The sequence below is a fragment of the Cibotium barometz genome, chromosome 55 (assembly GCF_041138505.1).
Source record: "Cibotium barometz isolate CiBa-2024 chromosome 55, ASM4113850v1, whole genome shotgun sequence".
Taxonomy (NCBI): Eukaryota; Viridiplantae; Streptophyta; class Polypodiopsida; order Cyatheales; family Cibotiaceae; genus Cibotium; species Cibotium barometz.
Genome location: NC_141100.1, coordinates 2,126,294 through 2,151,100, shown reverse-complemented (window position 1 = coordinate 2,151,100; position 24,807 = coordinate 2,126,294). Strand labels below are relative to the sequence as shown.

The following is a 24,807-nucleotide window of genomic DNA, read 5'->3' as shown; positions in this document are numbered from 1 at the left end:
AGCCCAGCCAAGAAAATGATTCATTCATCTCATTGTGCACAAAGTGCTGAAGCTACTCAAGGGGCCCGGACAGCCAAGGAGGAGTAAACGCAAGGTGAATTCTGAAGGTCAAGGGTAGAGGTTTTACCTCAGCCAAGAAGGTCAAGATTCAGTCTTTATTTTCTGATTTGCATCATTCTAATAAAGCAAACACACCATTCGTGGTGGTGGGGGCCCTACAGAGGGTATTTGGGACCCAATACTGTGTCCTCTTCTCCCTCCCTCCCTCTATTTTCTGCACATCTACTTCAATTTTGTGCGTTATATTCGTCGTAAAAGATTGTTGAGTTCTTAGCATTGAAGTTACCGATTCGACCTCGAAGCTTCCGCATGTTACAGTGTAGGATTCCTGTACATGGTCATGGTCATGTGTGCATGTCTCACACGAGCAGTGCCAGTCCGTATTGTGAGTCACCCTCTAGAATGATGTAGAGGTGTACTGAGTGTTGCCTGGGATACCAGTGTTAGGGTTTAGGAATCGTGTTGGAAGCATACATTAGTATGTGGACAGGTAGGCAAAGGGGTAGTTCTATGGGCCACCCCATACGGCCTTAAGGGCCTTGCCTACAAGGTGGGCAGCCCTTGTGGGCCACCGTAGGGGCCGAGGCCCCCATGCCCAAGCAACCAGCCGATAGTGGGCTGGGCAGCAAGTCGGCCAACATCTGGGCACTCAGGCCATAGTCGGCCAGCCCTTGGGGGCCACGTGTGAAAAGGCGCCACCTTTATGATGCTAAATTCAGGTCATGGAGCTTTATCAGCTGACTTACAGCCAGTTTAGCAAACTGACCAGCCTCCTTTTGTCCTATAAAAGCATAGGCTAGCAAAAGGTTAGATCATCTCATTATTCACAAAGTGCTGAAGTACTCCATGGGAGAGGACAGCCAAGGGAGTCTGAAGCAAGGGGAGAGTTTAATCAAGAGGGTTTTTGCTTAAACCTAGACTCTTTTTGTTAATTTTTAGGTTAATTCTTTTTCTTTTGCTTAATCCCTTTGCATAGATAGGTTAGTATTACTAGATAGAATACTAATCAAACAAAAGAATAAAAAAAACCATAAACTCTTAATTTTTAATAACCTATTGGTTAGTGTGATTAGTGGACTTAAAGAGAGCAAAAAACTATAAAATTGAGTCTAATTGCTTGCAATTAGACTAATTGGAGTGGCATTAGTGTTCTAAACACTTGCCTTGACTCAAATATATGCTTAGTTTACTCCAATTAGATCTTAATTCGCAAGAATTAGCACTGATTTGGTCTTTGGATTAGCATAAACGTTGCTAATCCACCTATCAAATCCCCATGCTTAAACTCCTCACCAATTAAGAGTAATTTGAGGGCAAAGAAGAGGGTTAAGGAGTGATAGGCTTGTATGTGTTGAAAACTCCAAAATTAAACCTAGTCAAGAAAAAAAGTATTAAGAAAATCAAGATCTCTTACCATATGAAGCTTTAATGGAGAGCTCTTAATTAGGGAAGAAGAAGAAGGAAAAAATAAGAAAAGAAAAACTTAAAAGAGAGAGAAGAGAAAGGAAATACTCAAAAGATAGCTTTCATGGAAAGCTTGTTTACATATAGGAGATAAATGAAAACAGTAGACATACCTTGCTTGAGCTTGAGGAGGATAGGGTAGGAGAAGTAGAAGTGATAGACAAGGCAAAAACCTGTAAAAAATAACTCAGAGTACAAGTTTAGCTGGCCTCTTTGCCTTCGTTTCCTCCCAAATCCAAATGCCCATTGGAACCTTTTTAAAAGGTAGTCCAAATTTATGGAATGATCGAGGATTGGATGAAACACAAACTGCAGGCTTCTGTGGAGGAGGGTGCCACCCAGATTCTTCGGACGAATCTGAGCCCCGTCATCCAGACTTACTCCATCACCACAATCCACAACCCACAACCCACAACCCAAAGGCACACCTACAATTCACGTCAATGCGATGGGTCAATACTTTGAAGGTGATGACACAAACGTAGCATTGTCCATTTCCTATAACAGACATGTGGTCAAAGGTATCCTGGATAGAGGTACTGGTGTTAAGTATCCTCACGTAAACATGTTGGGAAAACTGGGGCCAACCATGCCTTGACTCCACCAAATTGGTGATCAAGCTTGCGGACGGGAACTCTGCAAAACCCATGGGCTTAGTGCATGACCTCAAGATCAAAGTGTATGACATGGCATTCCACCTCACATTTGTGGTCATGGACTTTCGTAATGCTGCCTATGATGCCATCTTGGGTCGACCCTTCATGAGACAAATTCGACTAATCCATGACTGGGACCTGCATCATGTTTACCTCCGCAAACAGTCTCAAAGGCTTAAGGTCAATTTATGTACCTGGCACTCACATCCCATGGCCAACTCTCCCTTTGTTGAAGACTCTGTGACCACCGTCAGGAGCAATGATCACTTGGTTTGCGATGCTTGTCATCGAGCCCTTGATGACGCGCGGGTGTCATGCACGGTCACTTCTGTCAATAGTGACGAAGTCAACCATGATTGGCTTAAAATCCTTGTTACACTTGACACCCTCCTAGGTCGCAAACTCGGCACACAATTCGTGCTCCCAAATGGCCAAACTCTTCATGAACCCTACAAAGCCATTGCCTCGCTTAACACCTTGAGTGTGTAAGTGTAGCTTCACAACCTGAAACAACCACCCTTCGGTTCTGGATAGATTTCCCGTCTTGTAGAAACATGCCTTGCTGTGTCCCACAGCTAGCCATAATCTTTCGCCATGGGAAACATGGGTCTCTCTGGGTATACCATCTCTTAAAATTGCCCATGCCAAAGTTCAATTGCCTAGTGGACAACGCATACAAAGCCTTAGGTCTTTTACACAAACTATACATAATGTAACTAACCCATTGGCTTGTAAGTTTTATACGGTTTCCACATGTGAAACAAAAGAAGAAGTTATCCCTGGAGGAAGGTGGGTCCAAAACGCTCAAGTACAATCAACTCCACTGACAACACAGCTACCCTCAAGCTTCCACAGGGCAAGGTAACAATGATCCTCTGGGATGGGGAGTGTATCGAATCCGACTCTCTGCCCCCACCAACTAGTTCCACAAAGAGTACTTCCTCACCCCCCACAATAACTCGTTAAGTCTTCCACTGCCCCTGAACTACCACCAGAACTCAACCCACCAAGAATATGGATTGGACTCTTGACCGAGAATGGTCTACAATAGTGGCAAGCCCACATATATCCTATGGTCCGCACCAATCTCATATTCTTGAAGGCGTGGGAAGCTCTTGGAAAACCCTCACTAACAAAAGAAGACACTTATGCATCTAATGAGTGTTGGGTATTTCATTCCTAAAATATCTATCGGAAATAACCATTTGGAGTGTAGATTTCGTGTCATTGATGCAGGGGCACTCCAAGGCCGAATTATTATTGGAAAAGAGTGGATTGATGTCACTCACTGCCAAATCAATTGGCGTGAAGAAACGACCACCATGAAAATCAATGGTAAAAAGGCCACAGTCCTCTTGTGTCCCCAAGAGGAAATCATCCACATACCCTTACCCTCGACTGCCCTTCCCTCTCACGCTCCCTCCGCATCACCGGTAGTGTCCCCTATTCCCCCATCCCATGCCTCACTTATGCCGGTCAATCGGCCACTGTGGACACCACCCACCAATGACAGCCTCGTCGTCGACATTGCTCCTCAACTCTACATCCTCGACCACCCACACTGCAAGCACCCCGACCTCATATCTTTATCATGACAATCAATGGTGGGTATCCAAGAATCTTCTAGCCGCTTAGGGATTCTACGATGGCTACATAGAACGATGGATCCCTAGACGGCCATCTCTAAAACCCAAGCGCAAAAAGCCAACTAAGCCAACAAACACCAACCCTAAGATAAAGCTTCAACGTTGGCTAGTCCTTGACCACCTGTTATTACGAGCACAAGGCTACTATGACAGCGACACTCGCCTCTGGCTACCCAAGCATGCTGCCTGTGCTCACCGTGTGCTTTTGCATGGCCCATTGCCTCAACAACCTTATCAAAGACATAGGGGCCTTGGATTGGGTTGTACCTGTCATTGAGGGTGCCAACAAAATAGTGACCTTTGTCCTCAACCATCAAAGGGTGCAGCACGAGTTTTCCAAGAAGTCAAGCCTCTCTCTTCTTAAGTATTCTGAGACGAGGTTTGCATTCAACTTTCTCATGCTAGGCCGCTTGTGTACATGTAGCGCGGCATTGAGGGGACTCTTCCTCAGTGATGAGTTTGCACGCACTTCAGAGGCTTCCACGACGGTCGGCAAATTTTGTAGGGAAAGGGCGGACGATGCGGCATGGTGGGAGGAGGCCAAGGCGCTTGTGGAGATGGTGCAACCGATTATTGATCTCCTTAGGGTAGTGGATTCCACTCAACCATGCATTGGCAAAGTGTACGAGGCAATTGATCGCATGATAGAGAAGCTAAAAGCAATGTTCAAAGTCAAGCCTCACTATAAACAGGTCAAATCTCTATGTTTGAAAAGGTGGCAAGCCTACCACTCTCCCCTCCATGCTGCTGCCTACATTGTTGATCCCGAGTTTCAAGGCAAAGGGCAACACAAGGACAAAGAGGTGGGCAAAGGCCTTCGACAAACCTTGGATCACCTTTACACTAGTGAGGAGGATCGCCGCACAATCAAGGACCAATTGCAGATTTATAGAGAGAAGCGGGGGGCTTTTGGTTTGGCAGATGCACAGGTGGACCGCTTCAAGATAGGGTCTGCACTTTGGTGGGAGGATTATGGTGCGGAAACTCCAAAGTTGCAGGAATTTGCTGTGCGCGTACTCTCGTAGGCTTGCAGTAGCAGTTGCCTAGAGCAACTCTGGTCAGTTTATAGCCACATTGCCTCTAAGAAGAGGAACCGCCTTGGTGTACAACGTGCAAATGATTTGGTATTTGTCAGTGTTAACTTGCGAATGCTTTGCAAGGGCTTGACAAAGAAGGCAGATCCTTTCACCGAATGGGAGCAGGCACAACAGGATCCACATCTCTCTGATCGGTAGAGTGCCGAGATTTTAGAGGAGCTTGAGGTTGTGCCTGAGGCATTGTCCCCCCCACCTCCCCCTCCGCCTCCACTTGAGGACCAGCCTATGGAGGACTTCACTGAGGAGGTCACGATTGATCTTCACCCTTTTCAGCCTCTTGCCTAGTCTCTTGAGTCTAGAGTCTGGAGTCTCGACTCTTGCTCCACTTTTTTGCTAGCAATCTTGTATCTTGGCACTTAGTCATTTTGCCTTGAGTGTACACCTCCATTTTGCCTTGAGTGTACACCTCCTTGGGCCTTTCATTATGCCATTTGGCATTTTTGTTTAGATTGTACACTCACTTTTGTTTATCACGCCATCGGCGCCCCTTTTTAGTTTTTTGCTAATACGACTATGCATTTCTCCTCTTTTTGGTGCAGTTTTGTGCTTAATGTCTTGGTTTCTAAGTGTAAATCAAGTGTGTTAAAAAAAATTGCAAAAAAACAATCGTTTTCAGATTGCCGTTTTTTTCACCGTCCCCGGGATGGCCTTTTGCCCTGTCCCCGTTCCGTTCCCCGTCCCCGTCCCCGTTCCCCGTCCCATGTTTCTATGACTGGGATATTGGTCATTAAGTTTTCCATGCTAGTCTACTCATTCAAGTACTCTGACTCCTCTAACGAGGATGTCCTGTCACAAAGGCAATTTTATAAAGGTTTAAAAAAAAGAGTACTACTGGGCACATACAAAAAAGCAAACTCATGAGAGCCCATTTGACTCGCTGGATACGTAATTGCTAGTACTCCACTAACTTCTTTCCATCTTACTAACTTCCCCATCTCCTCTCATTTTCCGAGAGACAGGAGAACCAACCAAGTGCGACACTTCCCCGCGTGCCTCGACAACCCCTCACCGATCACGAGGACGCGATCGACTTTAGGAAGGGAGTATGTTAACCACATATTGGTAAACACATTCCTATGACAACTATGTCCGTACACTTATGTAATGGGCGTCCATGCTATATTGTAAATCTCGTCATTTGATGAGGGAAACGTCCTCAAGATGTTCCCAAGTATTGAGCTTCAAAGGACAAACAAGAGGATCTTGGTTAGTTGGCCAAACCATAGAGAAAAGTCTTGTAACTATGTTTTGGGCGTCTCGGGTCACTTACTCCCGAGCGGCCTAGTGGGAAAAGGCTTGGAACTATAAAAGCTAATTTCTCTTGTTTGTAACTCATTCTCTCATTTGTGCAATAGAAGTGGAGTGTTCTCTCTCTCTCTCTCTAAGATTCCTCCCCAGCCTCTCAGGATGTCCAGTATCTTTCCCTGTAGTCAAATCCCTCTTCAGAAATATCAAAGATCTTGTTTCTACCTGTTTTGGCCTAGAGAGAGAAAATATTCTAGAGAGATTATTTAGATTTTGAATATTTTTGGATAGAAAAATTTCTCATCCTATTAATATAAGTTTCCCTGAAACAGAAGTTCAAAAAGATTTCCAGAAGGTGCATTAGAAATCAAGTATAATCTGCTCAAGAGGCATTATCCCGAGGGTCAAGATTTTTTCGAAATTTTAAATTAAGGTTCCTATGGGCCAATAAGTCATGAGCTATTCTCAATCCAAATGAAGCTTTTCATAAAGCTTTTCTTTAATCCAAGATTAATCTATGCTTCAGGTCAAATTAATGGCTTTTTTCTATGCTTTTAGTTTATGTATTTGATGAATATTGATGATTCAATCCATTATGGGTTAATGATCCAATTAGAGATCATTCTAATCATTTTCTTAATGATAAGCTTTATCCTTTAAAATAATTGAGATTTATCAGTCATAACAGCGGAGCTATGACAAAATTTCTATAAAAATTACACATAAAATAATTTCATTCAAAGCATGAAAAGAGGACTTCCTACCATATTCTAGGAATTATCTGTTGGGTGTTGGACTCACACACTCACACACACAAACCTGCACATTAGGGTTAGGTGCAAGGTTGAGAAGCTCACACACAGAAATGAGAGAGAGAGAGAGAGAGCCAAAAGTGTGGTATCCACAAAATGCAAGTCAACCCTTGCATGTGTGCCACATCCATATAATATAGAAGTACAAAATATTATATGTTGAGTGTCCTTTCACACTTGATGTCCAAGGGGAAAAACCACATGGGAAAAAGTGCCCTTGGTTAAGCCCTGTTCACACATAGCACTACTATAAGTGAGCATATGCCTACAAATCCCCCCTGTAGTGGAAGTGTGAACCTGTACAAGGTAGCAGATCACTCTCTGTATGAGAGTAAGCCCAAAGCTTTGCGGAAAGCTTCAAACTTTTCTCGAGATAAAGCCTTTGTGAATAGATCTGCAATATTATCCTGTGTAGGGCAATAAGATAAACTGATCTCCCCTGCATGTAGCCTCTCTCTGACATAGTGATAATGAATCTCTATGTGCTTGGTACGTGCATGAAATACTGGATTTCGTGCCACAGCCATAGCACTCTGGCTATCAGTGAGAATGGTGGTGGGTGTCTGCTGACACTCACGAAGATCAGCCAATAGTCTCCTCAACCATACACAATCTACTGTAGCTGTAAAGACTGCCCTGTACTCAGCCTCACAAGTAGATGTAGCAACAGTGGGTTGCTTTTTACTCAACCAAGATATGCATGAGCTGCCAAGAAAAAAACAATTCCCACTGGTGGATTGCCTGGTATCGTAATCACCAGCCCAATCTGAATCACTGTATGCATAAAGCTGCAAGCTGTCCCCCCTGGGATAGAACAAACCAAGATCCAGGGTACCCTTAAGATAACGAAAAATGCGTTTGACTGCTTGCCAATGCTTTGTGCCTGGGCTGTGCATGAATTTGCTCAACAAAGACACCCCAAAAGATATGTCTGGCCTCGTGTTACACAAGTAAATGAGGCATCCCACTGCCTGGCTATAAAGGCCAGCCTCAAAAGGCTCTCCAATATCATGCATAGTAAGCCGTACACCTGGTTCTACCGGAGTAGAAATGGGCTTACATTCATCCATGTGAAACCTTTTTAGCAAACTTTTTATGTACTTAGTTTGCTGCATAACAATGCCATCATCTGTATGCATAAACTGTATGCCGAGATAGTAGTGTAAAGGCCCCAAATCTGACATATCAAATTCAGCTTTCAAATCAGCTTTGAAATCTGAAATTTGCTCTTTGCTTGTACCTGTAATGAGCATGTCATCTACATACAAGATGACTATGAGAATATCGGCATCGGTTTTCTTTACATACAATGTGGTTTCAGCTGGACTATTCTCATAACCTTGGCTGGTTAGATGAGCATGTATCTTATCATACCAAGCTCTTGGAGCTTGTTTTAACCCATACAATGCTTTGTGCAACCTGCATACTTTATGTTCCTCACCAGGAACTACAAAACCAATGGGCTGATTTACATATACTTCCTCCTGTAAATCCCCATTTAAGAATGCAGTTTTGATATCCAATTGATGCACTTTCCATCCTTTATGGGCAGCCAGTGCAATCACTGATCTTATTGTGGTCATTCTCGAAGTAGGAGCAAAAGTCTCTTCATAATCTATTCCCTTTTTCTGGGAGTAGCCTTTAGCCACAAGTCTTGCTTTGTACCTGTCAATAGTACCATCAGACTTTCTTTTGACTTTGTACACCCACTTTGTGCCAATTACATGCTTGCCTTTAGGCAATTCCACAAGATCCCATGTATTATTCTTCATGATAGAAGAAATTTCAGCTTGCATAGCTTGCAACCAATGCTCATTCTCATGTGCTTCTTCATAAGAAGAAGGCTCTTCTGAATCAAAGAGACCACCCATTGCGAATGCAGACTCCCCACGATGTACATTCAAGGCATGGCTGGAACTAGCCCTTGTTCTACCTGTGAGTGGAGCTGCAAGTTTGCTTTCTTGCAAAGTTTTCAGCAACCATCTTGGCACTGACTTGGCTGTGTCTATGGCTGTTTGCTCTTCCCTGACAAGATCTTCCACTTCTTCTACAGAAGGGGGCTGAATGGCTGGCTGGTCCACATGTTCTACATGTGGATTTTCTTGTGTAGGGGCTGGCTGATTTGAATCCCCCCTAATTGCAATGGGTAAAAGTCCATCAAACATGTCCTGTATGCCTGTATCATTGCTTTTATACAAGCTGACCATGGGCTGTTCTGAATTTTCAGCAAATACCACATCTCTACTTACAAAAATCCTTCGTGTAGTTGGATTATAAAGACGGTATCCTTTGCTTTCATTGCTGTAGCCCACAAAAATGCATTTAATTGCTTTGTCATCAAGCTTTGTTCGGAGTTGTTCTGGCACATGTGCATATGCCAAACACCCAAATGTACGCATATAATCCACTGTTGGCTTTCGGCTATACCAAGCCTCAAATGGTGTTATGGTTTTCAAAGCTTTTGTTGGACACCTGTTCAACACATGAGTTGCACACATTATAGCTTCCATCCAGAATTTGTGAGGCAACTTTTGTGCTTTTACCATGCATCTTGCCATCTCCATGAGAGATCTATTTTTCCTCTCAGCTACACCATTCTGCTGCGGTGTGTAAGGCACAGTACATTGGTGTTTGATGCCCTTTTGAAGCATATAATCCTTGAATGCATTTGACATGTATTCTCCACCTCTATCTGAGCGGAGTGTTTGGACTTTACATGCACACATATTTTCAGCCATTGCTACAAAGTGTCGAAAGCATGTAAACACATCTTCTTTTGCTTTCAAAGGGTAAGCCCAAGCAAACCTGGAGTAGTCATCAATGAATGTGACAAAGTAAAGATGCCCCCCTATGGATGGTGTCCGCATTGGACCACATACATCACTATGTATGAGCTGTAATTTATTTTCAGCTCTAACAGCTCCATCTTTGGGGAATGGTTTTCTTTGCATCTTTCCCAAAATACACCCCTCACATACATGTCTCGGTGGAGACTCAAGAGGCGGCATATTATCAACCATATGATGCTTCTGCAAAAGCATCAAACTCTGAAAATTTACATGCCCAAAACGAGCATGCCATAGCTCTGCATCATGCATAGCAGGAGTGTGGGCAGCCACTGTATTTGCATCATAAGTGCGCTTGTCATAGCTGTCCAGCTTATACAAGCCTTTGTATCGTGTTCCAGAAGTGACTATTTCATAACCCTTTGATGGGTCTTTTACCAAACACTTCCCATCTTCAAATTCAACCTTTAAACCTTGGTCGTTTATGGCTGAGACGGAGAGCAGATTTTTCTTTATCCCTGGAACATACAATACATTTTTCATACATATATTGGCACCATTGGCTGCAATAAGTATGACATTACCAATTCCCTTTACTGGATATGTGGTATGATCTGCACATGATACAGTGCGGCCATTTGAAGCATAAACCAAGTGCTGAAATACATCTTTGCATGATGTGATGTGGCTCGAAGCACCACTATCAAAATACCATGATGCATTCTGTCTGTCAGATGCAATGCAAGACATATCAGTGTCCGAAGCACCTGGTGTGTCACTAGTGCATGTGACCAAAAAAGTGTACTCTTCCTGGATTACATTAGCTGATTGCTGTGCTTTGTCATCCGAAGAGTCTGCTACTGCATTGCCTGCTTCTTTCTTTTTCTCTTTTGCAATCCTTTTCCTACATTCACTGATGTAGTGTCCAGGCTTATGGCAGTAGTGACATTTGCCCTTCTTTTTGGGCTTGTTTGCATCCCCTTTGTCAGACTTTTCACCACTAGAAGAGGGCTGTCCACGACCAGCCTTGCTAGACTGTTGTCCCCCATGCTTAAAGCTCTTTGCTTTACCCTTATCCTTGGCTGTAAATGCCTTTTCTCCACCACGGTTGCTCGATATGTTTGCTCTCGTTTGCTCTTCCTGCAAGAGTAAACCCACGAGCTCTTCAAAAGTGACGGGATCACCACCTCCTCTCATCGAGAGGTTGAGAGAGGTGTGAAAGCCCAAGTAGGAAGGCGGTAAAGAATGAAGAGTGTTGGTGACCATCTGTCTGTCTGGGATAACCTCATCAATGTTGAGCAATTGTTCCTGCAAATCTTTCACTTTGGTGAGATGATCTGCCATGGAGTCACCCTCATCCATAGAAAGAAGATCCAATTGCCTCTTCAAGTAGGCAACTCTTGCCTCGTTGCGTACCTGATACATTGCTTCCAATGTGTCCCATGCAAGCTTCGATGTCTTGCATGAACGAATGTGCGGAATAATAGTCCTTTTCACTGAAAGGGCTATCAATGACATGGCCTGTGCATCTCTAGAGTCCCATCTCTTCTGCTCTTGTGTGGGAGCAGGATCTACATCAGGAGCTCTTTGAGCACCTCCCCTTTGAGGCGTGGCTGGCTGAATGGTATGTGGGCGTGTGTCATCACCACACACGATGCCCCAAAGCCCTTTGGCTACCAGCAAATTACGGATCATAAAACTCCATAGGGAGTAATTAGATCCATCCAGCTTGTCCTCCTGGGTGAGCACACCAAATACATCTGTAGCATTCTGTGCCATGTCAACAAAATATATCTGCAAGCAAACCAAGCACCAATGTGCACTGCCAGGCAACCAAATGTCCTGTGCAAATGTATGCCTGCAAACCAAAGCAAGTGTAAACCTGCACCAAATTGTCCAATTACACTCAATGTGTATACATACGCGACAAATCGCAGCTGTAATGCCCAATTACATGCTCCAATCAGAAAATCCCCAATTTTTATGCACTCCAATCGCTTCAATGTGCATCTAATTGGCCAATTTTCAGAAAAGCCCCAAATTTCTGCAAATGTAAGAGCTTCAATTTGCCAATTTTGACCTCAATTTTGAAAACCCCCAAATTTCTGCAAATAAGAGAGGTTCAATTTGCTGATTTTGACCTCAATTTCAAAAACCCCCAAATTGTAGGCAAAGCAACATGTTCAATTTTATCAATTTTTCCTGAAATTGAGAAATCCCCCAAATTTCTTGAATCCTGTACCACCTGCAAGCTTACAAATCTTCCTGGCAAAATCTGCCTGCAAACCAAATGTTTATTGTTCTGTTTGCTGAAACAAAAGTACCTGGGCAGCCGGGAAGAGACCTTGTTGAAGGGAGTCGTTTTGCAGGGGAAGGCGTTGGAGGGAGTCGATGCAGGTGGAGAGCACACTGAGCTGCAGGTGATTCTTCACCTATGACGTGGCAGCTGGCGGAGGTGTGCTCTGGGCGGTGGTGGCGGACCAGCAGAGGCGGGCTTTGTAGTCGAACAAGAGAGAGGCCAGCGCTGGAATCGCTAGCGAAGAGGTGGGCTAGCGAGAATGGCCTGTAACGGGCGAGCAAGAGGCGACGAGTTGCTGGCGTTGGGAGTTGAGGTCGCTGGCGACGAACAGCAGACGGACGCGTAGGAGTCGGGCAGGGTGTGCCGGCGGGCTGGGACCAGTGCGGGTGCCTGAAGTCGACTGTTGGAGGATGGACGGCGGCCGGAGCAGAAATGTCGAGCGGTGGGGAAACGCCGGTGCCTGGAGTCGACGATGGAGCAGACGGGCGCTGAAACGGAGTCGGCCTGAACGGAGCCGGGCAGGAGCGACGGAGTCGTCTGCCGGCGGCTACTTCGACGGAGTGCAGGGCGACACTGGGACGTCGACGGAACGGAGGGGCGACGGGCCTGTGCCAGTCGTCGACGGAACGGAACTACGGCGGCTGTAGCGCTGACGGAGCTGGCCGGCGCCGGCTGCAGAGAAAGCGCCGCCGGCTGCTGGAGTGTAACCGCCGGATGCAGAGGCTGGACAGGAGCGCCGCCGGATGCAGAGGCCGGACAGGAGCGCCGCCGGTTGCTGGAGTGTAACCGCCGGATGCAGAGGCGGTGCCGCCCGTGAGACTGGGCGGAGGTGGTGGGCTCCCCACTAGTGCCGCCCGTCTCTGGCGGCCGGACGGTGGAGCAACTGGACGGAACAGGCGGACGGACGTCCGTCGACGGAAAAACACAGTGTCGACGGAAATTCGCAGTCGACGGAATTTTGCAGTAATTTATTCAGCAGCAGATTTCCAAGGCTAGCTCCAGCTCCCAGCTCTGATACCAAATGTTGGGTGTTGGACTCACACACTCACACACACAAACCTGCACATTAGGGTTAGGTGCAAGGTTGAGAAGCTCACACACAGAAATGAGAGAGAGAGAGAGAGAGCCAAAAGTGTGGTATCCACAAAATGCAAGTCAACCCTTGCATGTGTGCCACATCCATATAATATAGAAGTACAAAATATTATATGTTGAGTGTCCTTTCACACTTGATGTCCAAGGGGAAAAACCACATGGGAAAAAGTGCCCTTGGTTAAGCCCTGTTCACACATAGCACTACTATAAGTGAGCATATGCCTACATTATCATCCTAGATTAATTGAAAGAATTTCATTGTAATCATGGAGAAATTGATTTTTATGTTATGCATAATTGAGAAATTAAGAAAAAGAGGATTTCTAGTAATTAAATTTTATGTTAAAAAGAGTAATCCCCATCGTATGAGTATTCTTAAAGGGTTATTTTCATTCTAGACATAGAAAAATGTATACTAGAAATATTTATTTATAAAAGTGTGATTTTCATCATAAATGATTTGTATGTATAAACATATGCATAAAAGGTTTTTTTTAAATTAAAAGTGAGATTTTCATTATAATTGGATTTTATGCACAAATTAGATGTATAAGAGAAATTCTTTTATTCTAAAAGTGTAATTCCTACTAAATTGGATTTATGCATGGAAAGATGCATAAAGAAATTATTTTAACCCAAAAGTGTTATTCTCATCAATTTTGCTTTTATGCATAGAAAGATGCATAAAGAATTTTATTTTTAATTCAAAAGAGTTATTCTTATCAATTTTGATTTTATGCATAGATAGATGCATAAAAGATTTATTCTAAAAGTGTTAATTTTATTAAGATGAAAATTTATGCATAGAAAGATGTATAAAAGATTTATTTTTATTTCGAAAGTATTATTCTCATTAAATTGAAATTTATGCATAGTAAAATGCATAAAAGGATTATTATAAAAGTGTTATTCCTAGTAAAGTTGTCCTTATGCCTAATAAGATGCGTATGAGAAGTTATAGGATGTGATAAGATGCGTATGAGAAGTGATAGGATGTGATAAGATGTGTATGAGAAGTGATAGGATGTGCTAAGATGCATATGGGATGAGTTAGGATGTGACAAGATGAGTTAGGATGTGATAAGATGCGTATGAGATGAGGTAAGAAGTGTATCTGATGGGATAAGATGTATATGGGTTGTGATATGGCGAGAATGGATGTGATGTAAAAGAATAGATGTGAAGACGTATGTGGTTATATGAATGGGAATGTAGAAATGGATGTATGGATGTGGATGTATGGATGTAGATGTGAATGTGGATGTATGAATGTGGATATAGATGTGAAAATGGATGTACGGATGTAGATGTGGATGTGGATATGGATGTATGAATATGGATATGTATGTATGAATGTAGATGTGGATGTGGATGTGGATGTGGATGTGGATGTATGAATATGGATGTGGAAATGGATGTATGGATGTGGATGTATGAATGTAGATATGGAATGTGGATAAGGATATGGATGTGGATATGGATGTAAGAATGTGAATGTGAATGTGGATGTGTGAATATGGATGTGGATGTGGATATGGATGTATGAATATAGATGTGTGTATGGAAGTGGATGTATGAATGTAGATGTGGATGTGAAAATGGATGTATGGATGTGGATGTAGATGTGGATGTGAAAATGGATGTATGGATGTGAAAATGGATGTAGATGTGGATGTGGATGTGGATGTATGGATGTGGATGTATGAATGTAGATATGAAATGTGGATAAGGATATGGATATGGATATGGATGTAAGAATGTGGATGTATGTGAATGTGAATGTGGATGTGTGAATATGGATGTGGATGTGGATATGGATGTATGAATATGGATGTGTGTATGAATGTAGATGTGAATGTGGATGTAGATGTGAAAATGGATGTATGGATGTAGATGTAGATGTAGATGTGGATATGGATGTGGATGTGGATGTATGGATGTAGATGTGGATGTATGGATATGGATGTGGATGTATGGATGTAGATGTGGATGTATGAATATGGATGTGGATGTATGAATATGGATGTGGAAATGGATGTATCGATGTGGATATATGAATGTGGATGTGAAAATGGATGTATGGATATAGATGTGAATGTGGAAGTACGAATGTGGATGTGTGTGAAATAATGAATGCAAAAATGTATGTGAATGGATATGAAGTCGATATGAGCAAATGGATGAGATGAGATGTCATGTGAATCAGAATGTGAATGAATAATATAAGATGTGAACGAATGAGATGTAATGAGAAATGGATGTGATGAGACGTAATGTAAATTAAAAAAGATAGGAATGGATGTTATGTGAAGTGAATGAATCTGATGTGATGGAATGGAAAATGATGTATCTGGTTATAAGAATGGATACACATATGATTTGGATTTGGGTTAAGTAATATGGATTGATGTGAACAATCTGGAAAGACGTGAGTTCATTATAGAAACTGTATTTGTAACCTGTTTGTAAATGACCGTTTTATGTCAAGAATGCTGGGGAAGCATTTTGACCGTCTTGTGATTAAGATCGTTGAGATCTAACTGATAAAGTTGCAACTGCTGACGGAGAGTCAATGGAGGATGTCTCGCGTAGCAAGATCGGCCGAGGTCTTGACCAGTCTCGGTTCGATTTAAATGGTGAGCTTCCGGTACCGTGGATGAGGGACCAAGGAAGCGGCCTATGAGTGAAGCGCTAGGTGACCTGCGAAGGATCCTAGAGGGTGTTGACCATACAGTGCTCGGGCTCTGGGTCGCCGAAGATACCCATACGTGCGTCGTGGAAGATACTGGAACAAGGAGTAAGAGTTGTTTTCTGAAACCGAGTATAGATCTAGTTGATTGACCTTGCTAGTCCTCAACTGATGAGTCCATAGCTCTCTTATATGGATCTGTTGGTTGATCTTACTGATCTTCAACGAGGATTCCATCTTGATTTTTATAAGTGATTATCTGTCGGGTACTATGAGCTAGGAACTATAGAAAAGGCCCCTGAGTGAACAGGTGGTGAGCGTTCTAGTTACCAATGATGCCATAGATACTCCGATGAAGGAATGATTGGAAATTAAGATTCAACCGGATACTTGGAAGTTTATGATCAGTAATACTATGATTTCATTAAATGACTGAATTAAATACATTTGAATCTAGGAAAAAGGCAATTTCATATTGGGTGTATAAGTGGTGTGACTGGAGTTAAATTTGCTTGAAAATCCGGCTAGGGGGCCTGGGAACTCTTTTCCCTGTGTACTCGGGACAAAACCTAACCAAATTCCTAATTGGATCCCATCACTACAGTGGTTAGGCGGTTGGCTAACCTATGGGACTGGATGGGGTTAGGCTGGACTGATGGATCCGTAAATCAAGACTCAATTTCTGTTTAGTTCGATAGATGAAGTAAATCTCGGACAAAAATTGTTCTATGGAAAAGAATCAACGGCTGTGCCTCTCAATGAGGAAAAAAGCGTTGGTCTTTATGATCTAAGTACAATCTTTTTCCCTGATCTGACTATGGGACTTACGGGTTATGTCAGATGAGCTCAGTTAGTTAAGGCTTTTGACTACGTTAGGGAAAAGTTATCTTGGTGGAATCGCCCGTGCTTTCCGGGCAAGAGAAGTTTTTTCGAGTTCGGTTTGGAAGAATCGAGGAATTAGTCACCTGTCCGGATATCCGTGGGCGAGGCCCCGAGTGTGGGACCCTGCCCCGCGCAAGATGTGCTACTTCCACTGCTAGCACCCCGAATCCGTTGCGCGTGGGGACAGGGATCTTACACTCCCTCTCTCTTGCAACTCTAATCTAGCATGTGGTGTGCTTAGGGTTAGGGTTTGGGAGTGATTATTGCTAATCACTTGTTCCCTCTCTCTCTCTCTCTCTCTCTCTCTCTCTCTCTACTGAGCCTCTAGCCATCCATCACACCCCCCCACTAGCTCAGTACTTTCATAGTTTATTTCATGTTGATTTTGTCCTTTTTTTTTGGACATCCAGAAGACATTGACAGGTGTACATTGATTTGTCTCATAGGTGGAGTTCGGCCTCTAGTAGACGTTAATACAGCTTCCTTTCTTTCTTTCTTTCTCTCTCTTGAGTGATTAGGCTAACCATCGCGATCCTCTTCCGCGGAGATCCCACACGATTAGGCTTGCATCATCCGTTGGATTAGAGCAACCGCCTCGGTGTGACCTGGAGTGCGGGAGGACGACGGTGACAAGCGGCTACGATGGAGCTCTTGAGCCATGCTCGAGCTCAGCGGATAGGTAGCTTTCCACGACAAGTTAGGGTAGGGTTTCCTTAACACGCAATCTGTTCCAAAACATCTTTGAAATCCTCTTTAGTAGCATAAGGATCCTTCATCAAAGTGAAGCCGAGAAAATGCATCTGCTACCTTGTTGTCTTTGACGGTCATAGGCCACAACATGGCCTTCTTGGTTCAATGTAATCTCATCATGTTCAACCACAAAAAGGTCTAGAATAACCAACACTAATCCTTTGCTAGCATAAAGTCTCAATGCTTCAAAAGGGTTCTGTTTCAGCTTTGATCCACAAAGATCCCACGGCTTTCTTTGTCAAAACTTGCAATGGTCTAGCATCCGCTACAATCCTCTTGATGAACTTCTTGGCACGATGTCAATTTGATGATCTTCCGATCTCTGTGGTTTCTTGCTTTGGCTTGTCGGGGCAACTTGCAGCCAAGTGTTCCTTCTTTCCCTTACCTGTCCTGAAGAAGTTGTCTCCTCTATGAGAAATAGACCGGGTAGCTCTAGATCCTTCTGCAATAGTGACTCCTTTGGCCCGAAGATAGGCTTTAGCAGCTTCAACTCCTTCAGCTTTGGTGGCTCGATCCTTGATGAAATCTTCAAACATTTGAGCCCTTCTTTGGTCCTCTTCTTTCTTGGCTCTCCAAGCTAGGAATTCTTCATCTTGGAGAAAGTACCTAAACTGCTAAAAATCTCGGTATTCTGTCGGTGTCATGACTGCTGTCTCATGAGAAATAGATTGTCGTTCTTGGTTTCCATCTTGAAGTCTTGGGTTGGCCTCACTATTGTTCCCTTCATTAGGCCCTTGATATTCCTCTACTCTTGCCATGGTTCTGTCACCTCAAGAAAGTTTCTTCAAGAGAAATCTTGCTCTAATACCACTGTAAACCTAGCGGGGCTTGCCGTGACATACGCAACCAGGTGTCCAAGAGATAACTATATAAAGATATAATGCCGACTTAGGTCCCTTCCCTTGTGTTGATTCAAGCGCCGGCCAGATTCCCAGATTCCTCTCTTTTCTTGTCAAAAGCCTTTCTTTTCTGCATCTCTCTTCGGTAGCTCAGCGGTCGGCTGGACACACGGGAGTTATCCCTCTACTAACCTCCGTAATCCTAAGTTGGTGAGCAAGATATAAAGAGAGAGGGGAGAGAAAGAAGGAAATAGGGATCTTGCACAGAACACCACACTGAGTGTGGAACAGGCCCTGCCTCCTTTCAGGAATTTATTCAGAAATAATCCACGGGCACGTTGGCCAGGATCAATACAATCAATGAATACTAAACACACAAATATGCTGATGTAGGATATCCAAGTCGTTGTCGATGTTGAGGCACAAGATCTCTGATGTCGAGCACACCACGGGGACGACCCACAAGTATCTCTCACCGGGCTAGTACCAGGTCCAATGTCCAAATCCAAATCCAATGATTCCAAGTCCAATGAATCCAAGTCCAAATCCAAGTCCAAGTCCAAATCCAAGTTCTAAGTCCAAGCTTTAGTCCAAGTTTCTTCTGGCTGCTGTATTACATCCTCATAACGTGCATCTGCTGCAGCCTATTCTTCTGCATGTGCATCCTTAAATTCAGTCCTCTTAGGAGTGGACTCCTTCTCTTCCCATTTCTTGGTGGTCCAAGAAGCAGGATACAGTCTCAATTCCTTCTATTGAGGTTGAGTACCAGGCCTATTTGGATACTTTTTGTGAGATGCAGATGATGAGTAATCTTCATGTTCTTTCAAACTCCTCTGTTTGCATTCTTACAAACAATCAGAGTGTCGTGACGTTGGCTCGAACTTCATCTTTTCATGGCAGGACAAAACACATTGAGGTCCATTTTCACTTTGTCCATGAGCTAGTTGCTGACGGCATCGTTTCTCTGGAGTATCGTCCCTCTTATAACAACCTAGCTGACCTCTTCACTAAACCTCTTCCTCGAGATTCTATTGATCAGCTCTTGACCTGTATGGGAGTCAGTCCACTATGCTGGAGTTGAGACTCGAGAGGAGTTGTTGAATTGTGTTCATCTCTAGCATTTATTCCATTTATTGCACCATTTGTGCAGCATTTTTATTTGATGTATTTTACTTAGTCATGGGTATTTTTTCACACATTTTTAGGCACTTTTCCAAGTCGTAGGTATTTTTTACCAATCGTGGGTTTCTTCTCTTGGCCGACTTGGCTATTTGTGCTGTATATAAGAACATGTTTTTTGCTATTTAATAACTTCATCATTTTTGCTTAGGTGTTGGATCATTGTTGGCTACTCCAAGTCTCTTCTCTGCTTTTGCTTGTTGCCTTCAACCTCTCACATAGTGGATGGCTTTATTGTGGTCAGGGAAAAACATGACCACTCCCACTATGGTGAAATTTGACGATGAGAGAAAACACTAGACCCCATTTGCAAGAAGCTAAGTTGCTAGTGGTGATACAAACGCCATGTTCCAGGATTTTTGCGCATCATCGTGCACCAAGGGGAACAAATGTTGGAGTGCAAGGCTTTCTATAGAGGCCTTGGAGAAATGGATACCTCTTCAGGATACCCCAACACCCATTCCTGTACTTTTCTTATGGATTTGGGCGGTGTATATACTCTTTGGATTAGTCTGTACAGATAACACTTTTTTTGGGGGTCAATACACGTGTACACTTGCTTTGGAGTAGTAGAAAAAATTAAAACAAAGAGAGAAGCTCTGAAAAACTAATCCTCTACTCCAAAAACAATATAGCTTAGCTATGATCATTTTTAACAAGCTCACATGAAGTCACAAAAGTTAGTACGGACATACTGATTAAGAAAACACAATCCTAACTGCCCAAGCATTCTAGTTGAAGAGCTTTATCTTATTTTGTTTTTCATTATGTATAAGATCGACTTGGAATTGGCATTGGCAATACACAAAGTATCCCTACGAGTGCTTTAACAACCTAAGCTTTGGCTCATAGATCAATTAACAGAGATCACTCACAATTTTTGGTAGTTGACTATGAAGGGCATTGGGCCCTAAATGAGTTCCTATTCTGAAATATAAATTTAATGTTGGGTACACGAAGCTAGGTTGTTTTGGATGGCCAATCAAAACTTGGGGGCTCACTACTTACACAAAAAAACGCTCTCTCCACTTGCTAACAAAGTGCCCATCAAAAGGGAAACTTAGAGCAGCCAAAGGGGGCAGGCATGGAAGAGCCGATCAACACAAGGCTCCAAGTTTCACAAGGGAACTGTGTCCCACTTTTCATAAGGAGGCCGTGTGTAAAGGATGCCTGGTTAAGGTACAAATTTACAAGTAGTTTGGTGCCCTTGCCATGGGCAGGCAAGGAAGAGTAGGATGGCCAGAGGGCTGTTATGTAGCCAGACCTTGTAATTTTTATGGGAGGCTGGCTCTAGCAGGAAACATTACGAGGTCTGAGTAAAGGATGCCTGGTTAAGGTACAAATTCACAAGTAGTTTGGTGGACAACATGTGCCCTTGCTATGGGCAGTCAAGGAAGAGTAGGATGGCCAGAGGGCTGTATGTAGCCAGCCCTATTCAGACCTAGTAATTTTTCTGGGAGGCTGGCTCTAGCAGGAAAATTTAAGTAAGATCTTTATGCATAAGTATTCAAAACCCGTCCTTGTTTGGTTTTGCAGTTCCCTCAGCTTGTGCTGCAGCTGGCCACGATGGTCATTAACATGATGCTACTTTGTAAAAAAAATGCATAATTGACATGATGCTAACAGCAAAGAAACATGACAGAAAAAAGTGAAGAACCGAACAACAGACCAAGTTTTAGGATAGAGGCACGTGAGGTCGTGTGGTTAGACAAGGACTCCACTACCATCCCACTATGGCCTGCTATTAGGGGTCTATGTACCTCTCTCTAGCCAGTTAAATGGAGGGGATGTCACATGCACACACTCCTGCATGTAGCATTAATGTTAGGAGTAGATCTGCCAGTCATGCTCACTTTTGCATCAAGGCGCATTTTTAAATGCCTTCGCTTGAAATCTCTTAAGATGATAAAAGATGCACTTTTTTAAGAACATACTGCCATGACCCTCAATATAGAGGCTACACCTAAAAAGTGTAATAGTGACATTTTAAAAGTGAAACCCCCTTATCTTCGATCACATTTTTTCTACTAAGGCCCAAAGGGTTGTAAGGAGAGCCTCAAGTTAGTAGCACCCTTTCACCAAGCTGTGGTTTATAGTTCTCATGCATTCTTTTATTACGAATCACTCTCGCTCTATGGTTGGCTTCACCTGTCATGATGATGCTCAATGGATTTCTGTACTTAGAAAATAACATATGCAGAGAGTGTTAGTATCCTTAAGGTAAAATGTAGACTTCTACGTGCTAAACACAGATCTACAAGTCCTACACTGGGCCAACCTTAGTGGCAATGCACAGCTCCAATATTGGTTTCCAAACACACAAAAAGGCCATCTATGCAACCTGTGGGTCCTTCTCTATCTTTTCTGCTTTGCAGCCCACCAGCATCTGCGACAACCTGCCATATTTTTGCTCCTAGACTTCTAATCAAATGTCCAGTAGGTAGGTGCAGTTGAACAAAAAAGCAAGCAATTGTAGTCTGGCTGGCCAAAGGTCTCCTCTGAAAGTGTGAGATTCTCCTTGTAGAGCATCATAAGGTCATCAACTAGCTTTTGGTTTCCCTTGAATACCCGACTCTCGGAGCAGATGATGTAGCAACGCGAGGTGGCCTTCTCCTGCACCTGGAGCTTGGGCCCCTTCCTTACCCAAGGGAAAGGCTGTGTTACTTGGCACCATAGGCCGTGGTGTTTGTGGTCCCTAAAAACAACAGAAAAAATCAATCTTTGTTTAAACTATGTACCTGTTACCTCTTGATAGTTTTGTAGTCCTGCTCGGAGCAGATGTTCTTTTTCTGACTAATAGAAGGATGCGCTAACTTCTCCATGTAAATTGGGGCCTCACAACTCGTGAATTTGAGGTTCCATCACGAGTGGGGAACATTGAAGTCGAGATGAGAATGCATACCTGATTTGTGGCATGCTTCTCATTCTAGTGGAACAAGAGTTGTCATCTTGATGTTTTTAATGCACAGCTTTTATTTTAGAGTTTCAAGCCTTACATTTTCAGCTTGTAGATAACAGGTGAAGAATATTTTGTTGCCTATCTTCTTGCGTATGCAGTATGTAGAGGATGTGCTGCAGTTCATACGAGAATTCACAGTGCACATTGAGGGTGTTGGCGATGTTTGCAGGTGGGTCATATCCCTTGAACTCCAATGCATTGCTGAGAATGTGTCCATTACTGCGCTAGAAACATGCCTGCTTTTGAAATCCTCTAGAATGTTCAAGTGAGTCAGGTCTTACCCCCTTCTGCTCTGTCCTAGCTGAGGCCTGATGCTGTGCTCAGAATGTAACAAGTTGGCATTTTTGATTGCATGTTCATTTTTTTCTTTTATAGCTTGAGCGTGTTTGACTTTGAGCACCATGGAAATCGAAACTATGGCTCACCTTTCCACACAAATAAAGCAAGGAGGAGCTGCCAGGGAAAAATGGAGAAATCTTTTCTAAGGTAAAAGCTCAATGCTGTTTCAGTTTTCAAAGGCTCATCGTTATGTCTTGCTTTCCTATTTTAGATCAAGTATTGAGATGTAACTTTTCTGCTTATGTTTAACTTTTCCGCATATGTTTATTACAGTTTCCAAAGCAGCTATCTCCATTGGGAACCGGATTTCAATGGAAAAAAGTTTCTCTCCATTCTTGCCGATTTTCAAGTCCAAAGTACCGAATCACAGCTGGCCAATATTTCCCCCTCTCTTCAGCTGGCAAGACCTCGTGTCCCTAGATTAGACAACAGCATGTTTTCACTACTTACGCAGCCTGGATATGGATTTAAATGGCCACTATCCTGCAGTAGCAGTGTTCAGGAGCAATATGTGCAAGGGAAATCTGGTCAGCTTAGGGAAGATTTCTTATTTTTGGGAAATAAGCTGGTACCAGATCAATTATATTGGCTTGTTGATCGGTTTTATACCTCTCATTCTTGTCAAATTGGCTTTAAAAAAGCCACTGATATCGAAGCCAGCAACCGAGATAAAGAGGGTCATCCATCTTATTGTGTTGATTCATCACGTACTGCTGCAATGAGCAGCAGGATGTATCAAGAAGAAAACACCATTGAGAGGGTACGCATGCATGTGGGAGTATCGGACCATTCAGCTTGTGCGCAGGATTTGGACCCTGATAGAACTGTGGCAGGCCAGGCCGCCTCTCTCTCTTCAATGAGTAGGATGCATCAAGAAGAAAATCTCATGGACAAGGTAGAAGTCCACTTAGGAGCATCCGATCATGCAGTTTACAAGCACTTGTTGGGCCAACCTTCCGTTTTTCCCAAGCAGGATGAGGTGCATCAGTGGTGGCTACACCAAGGGCAGCCATCAACAATGGCTCCCGGAAGCTTCTTAGAACCTCCTATCTATGGGGCCGGACATTTTGCTGGAAGCAGCTATGAGTCCTTTCTGGATAGCGAAGAGGATCAGGAAAGAGCTTGGGATTTGATGCATTCCCGAAGGGCATATACTAGTAGTATCGTGGAAGAGGTCTCTGATTTTGATCTTCCATTTGGTGATGTTTATGATGTGCCCCAAGGTCTTGACAGGAGCAGTCATCTGCACAGCAGCGAATCATAGCAAAGTAAGCATTGCCATAGCCGGTATGCTGTGGGGTGCTCATCAAGGTATTCCTTAAATATTGTCAAGTAATCAGGAACCGTTTTGACCTAGTGTTCAAAGTGGAAATGGAGGAATGACTCATTGCTGTTTCTTGCAGGAGTTTGTTTATAAAAATTCTTTTCGGCCCTCCTTGCACATTATGGATGGTTTTATATTAACTGCGAAACCGAGAGATTGGATGATCTGCAAAGCTCATTTGATCATCATATTTGATTATTGTTACAAGCCTTTACCCTGGGCTTCATTTCACCAATGTGTACAGAACTATTGGTCTCCTGATCAGCCCTTCTTTGGGGCCTTATTCTATGTCAACATAATTTAATGAAATGAACACCACATGTTTCTTATTGATAGTTAGAGTTTTGGATGTGTTTTCACAGTCTTTTGACTTATCCAAGCTTCCACATAAAAAACATGTTACACCTACTAACACATGGAAAGCCTTCTCTTTTGATGTGGCTAAAGAAAAGTTCACCTGTTGGGGCAGTGGCTTGCAAGGCCATGAGGAGAGTTGTTTAGGGTCATGTTGTTGCCTTATGTGCATATGATCCTTACAATTTTAGCCTTGTGCATATGATGGCATGGTATAATGAGTAACAGAGGGTGGGTCAATCTAGTGGTAGGCGTCATGTCCACTTCATGTTGTGGGGTTTGAACACTAGAGGCAAGCTGACAACCCTACAAATTTTTGCATAAGAGCTCGA

The 24,807-nt window shown here is 43.3% G+C and overlaps 1 protein-coding gene across 5 annotated transcripts in view; it reads left to right on the top strand.

Moving 5' to 3' along the window:
• Positions 1–24,456, top strand: part of LOC147607245 (autophagy-related protein 9-like) — a 77,012-nt gene extending 52,556 nt beyond the window's left edge. For 2 of the 5 annotated variants that reach the window (XM_086790705.1, XM_086790707.1), the window contains 4 exons: positions 22,557–22,627; positions 22,834–22,944; positions 23,071–24,108; positions 24,201–24,456. In XM_086790705.1, coding sequence (XP_086646831.1) covers positions 22,557–22,627; positions 22,834–22,944; positions 23,071–24,061 — 1,173 coding nt within the window. In that variant the 3' untranslated portion in view covers positions 24,062–24,108; positions 24,201–24,456. Of the gene's footprint in view, positions 1–22,556; positions 22,724–22,833; positions 22,945–23,070; positions 24,109–24,200 lie in introns of all 5 variants that reach the window. The other 3 variants (XM_086790703.1, XM_086790706.1, XM_086790704.1) reach the window with 2 other exon arrangements.
• Positions 24,457–24,807: the final 351 nt, after the last annotated feature.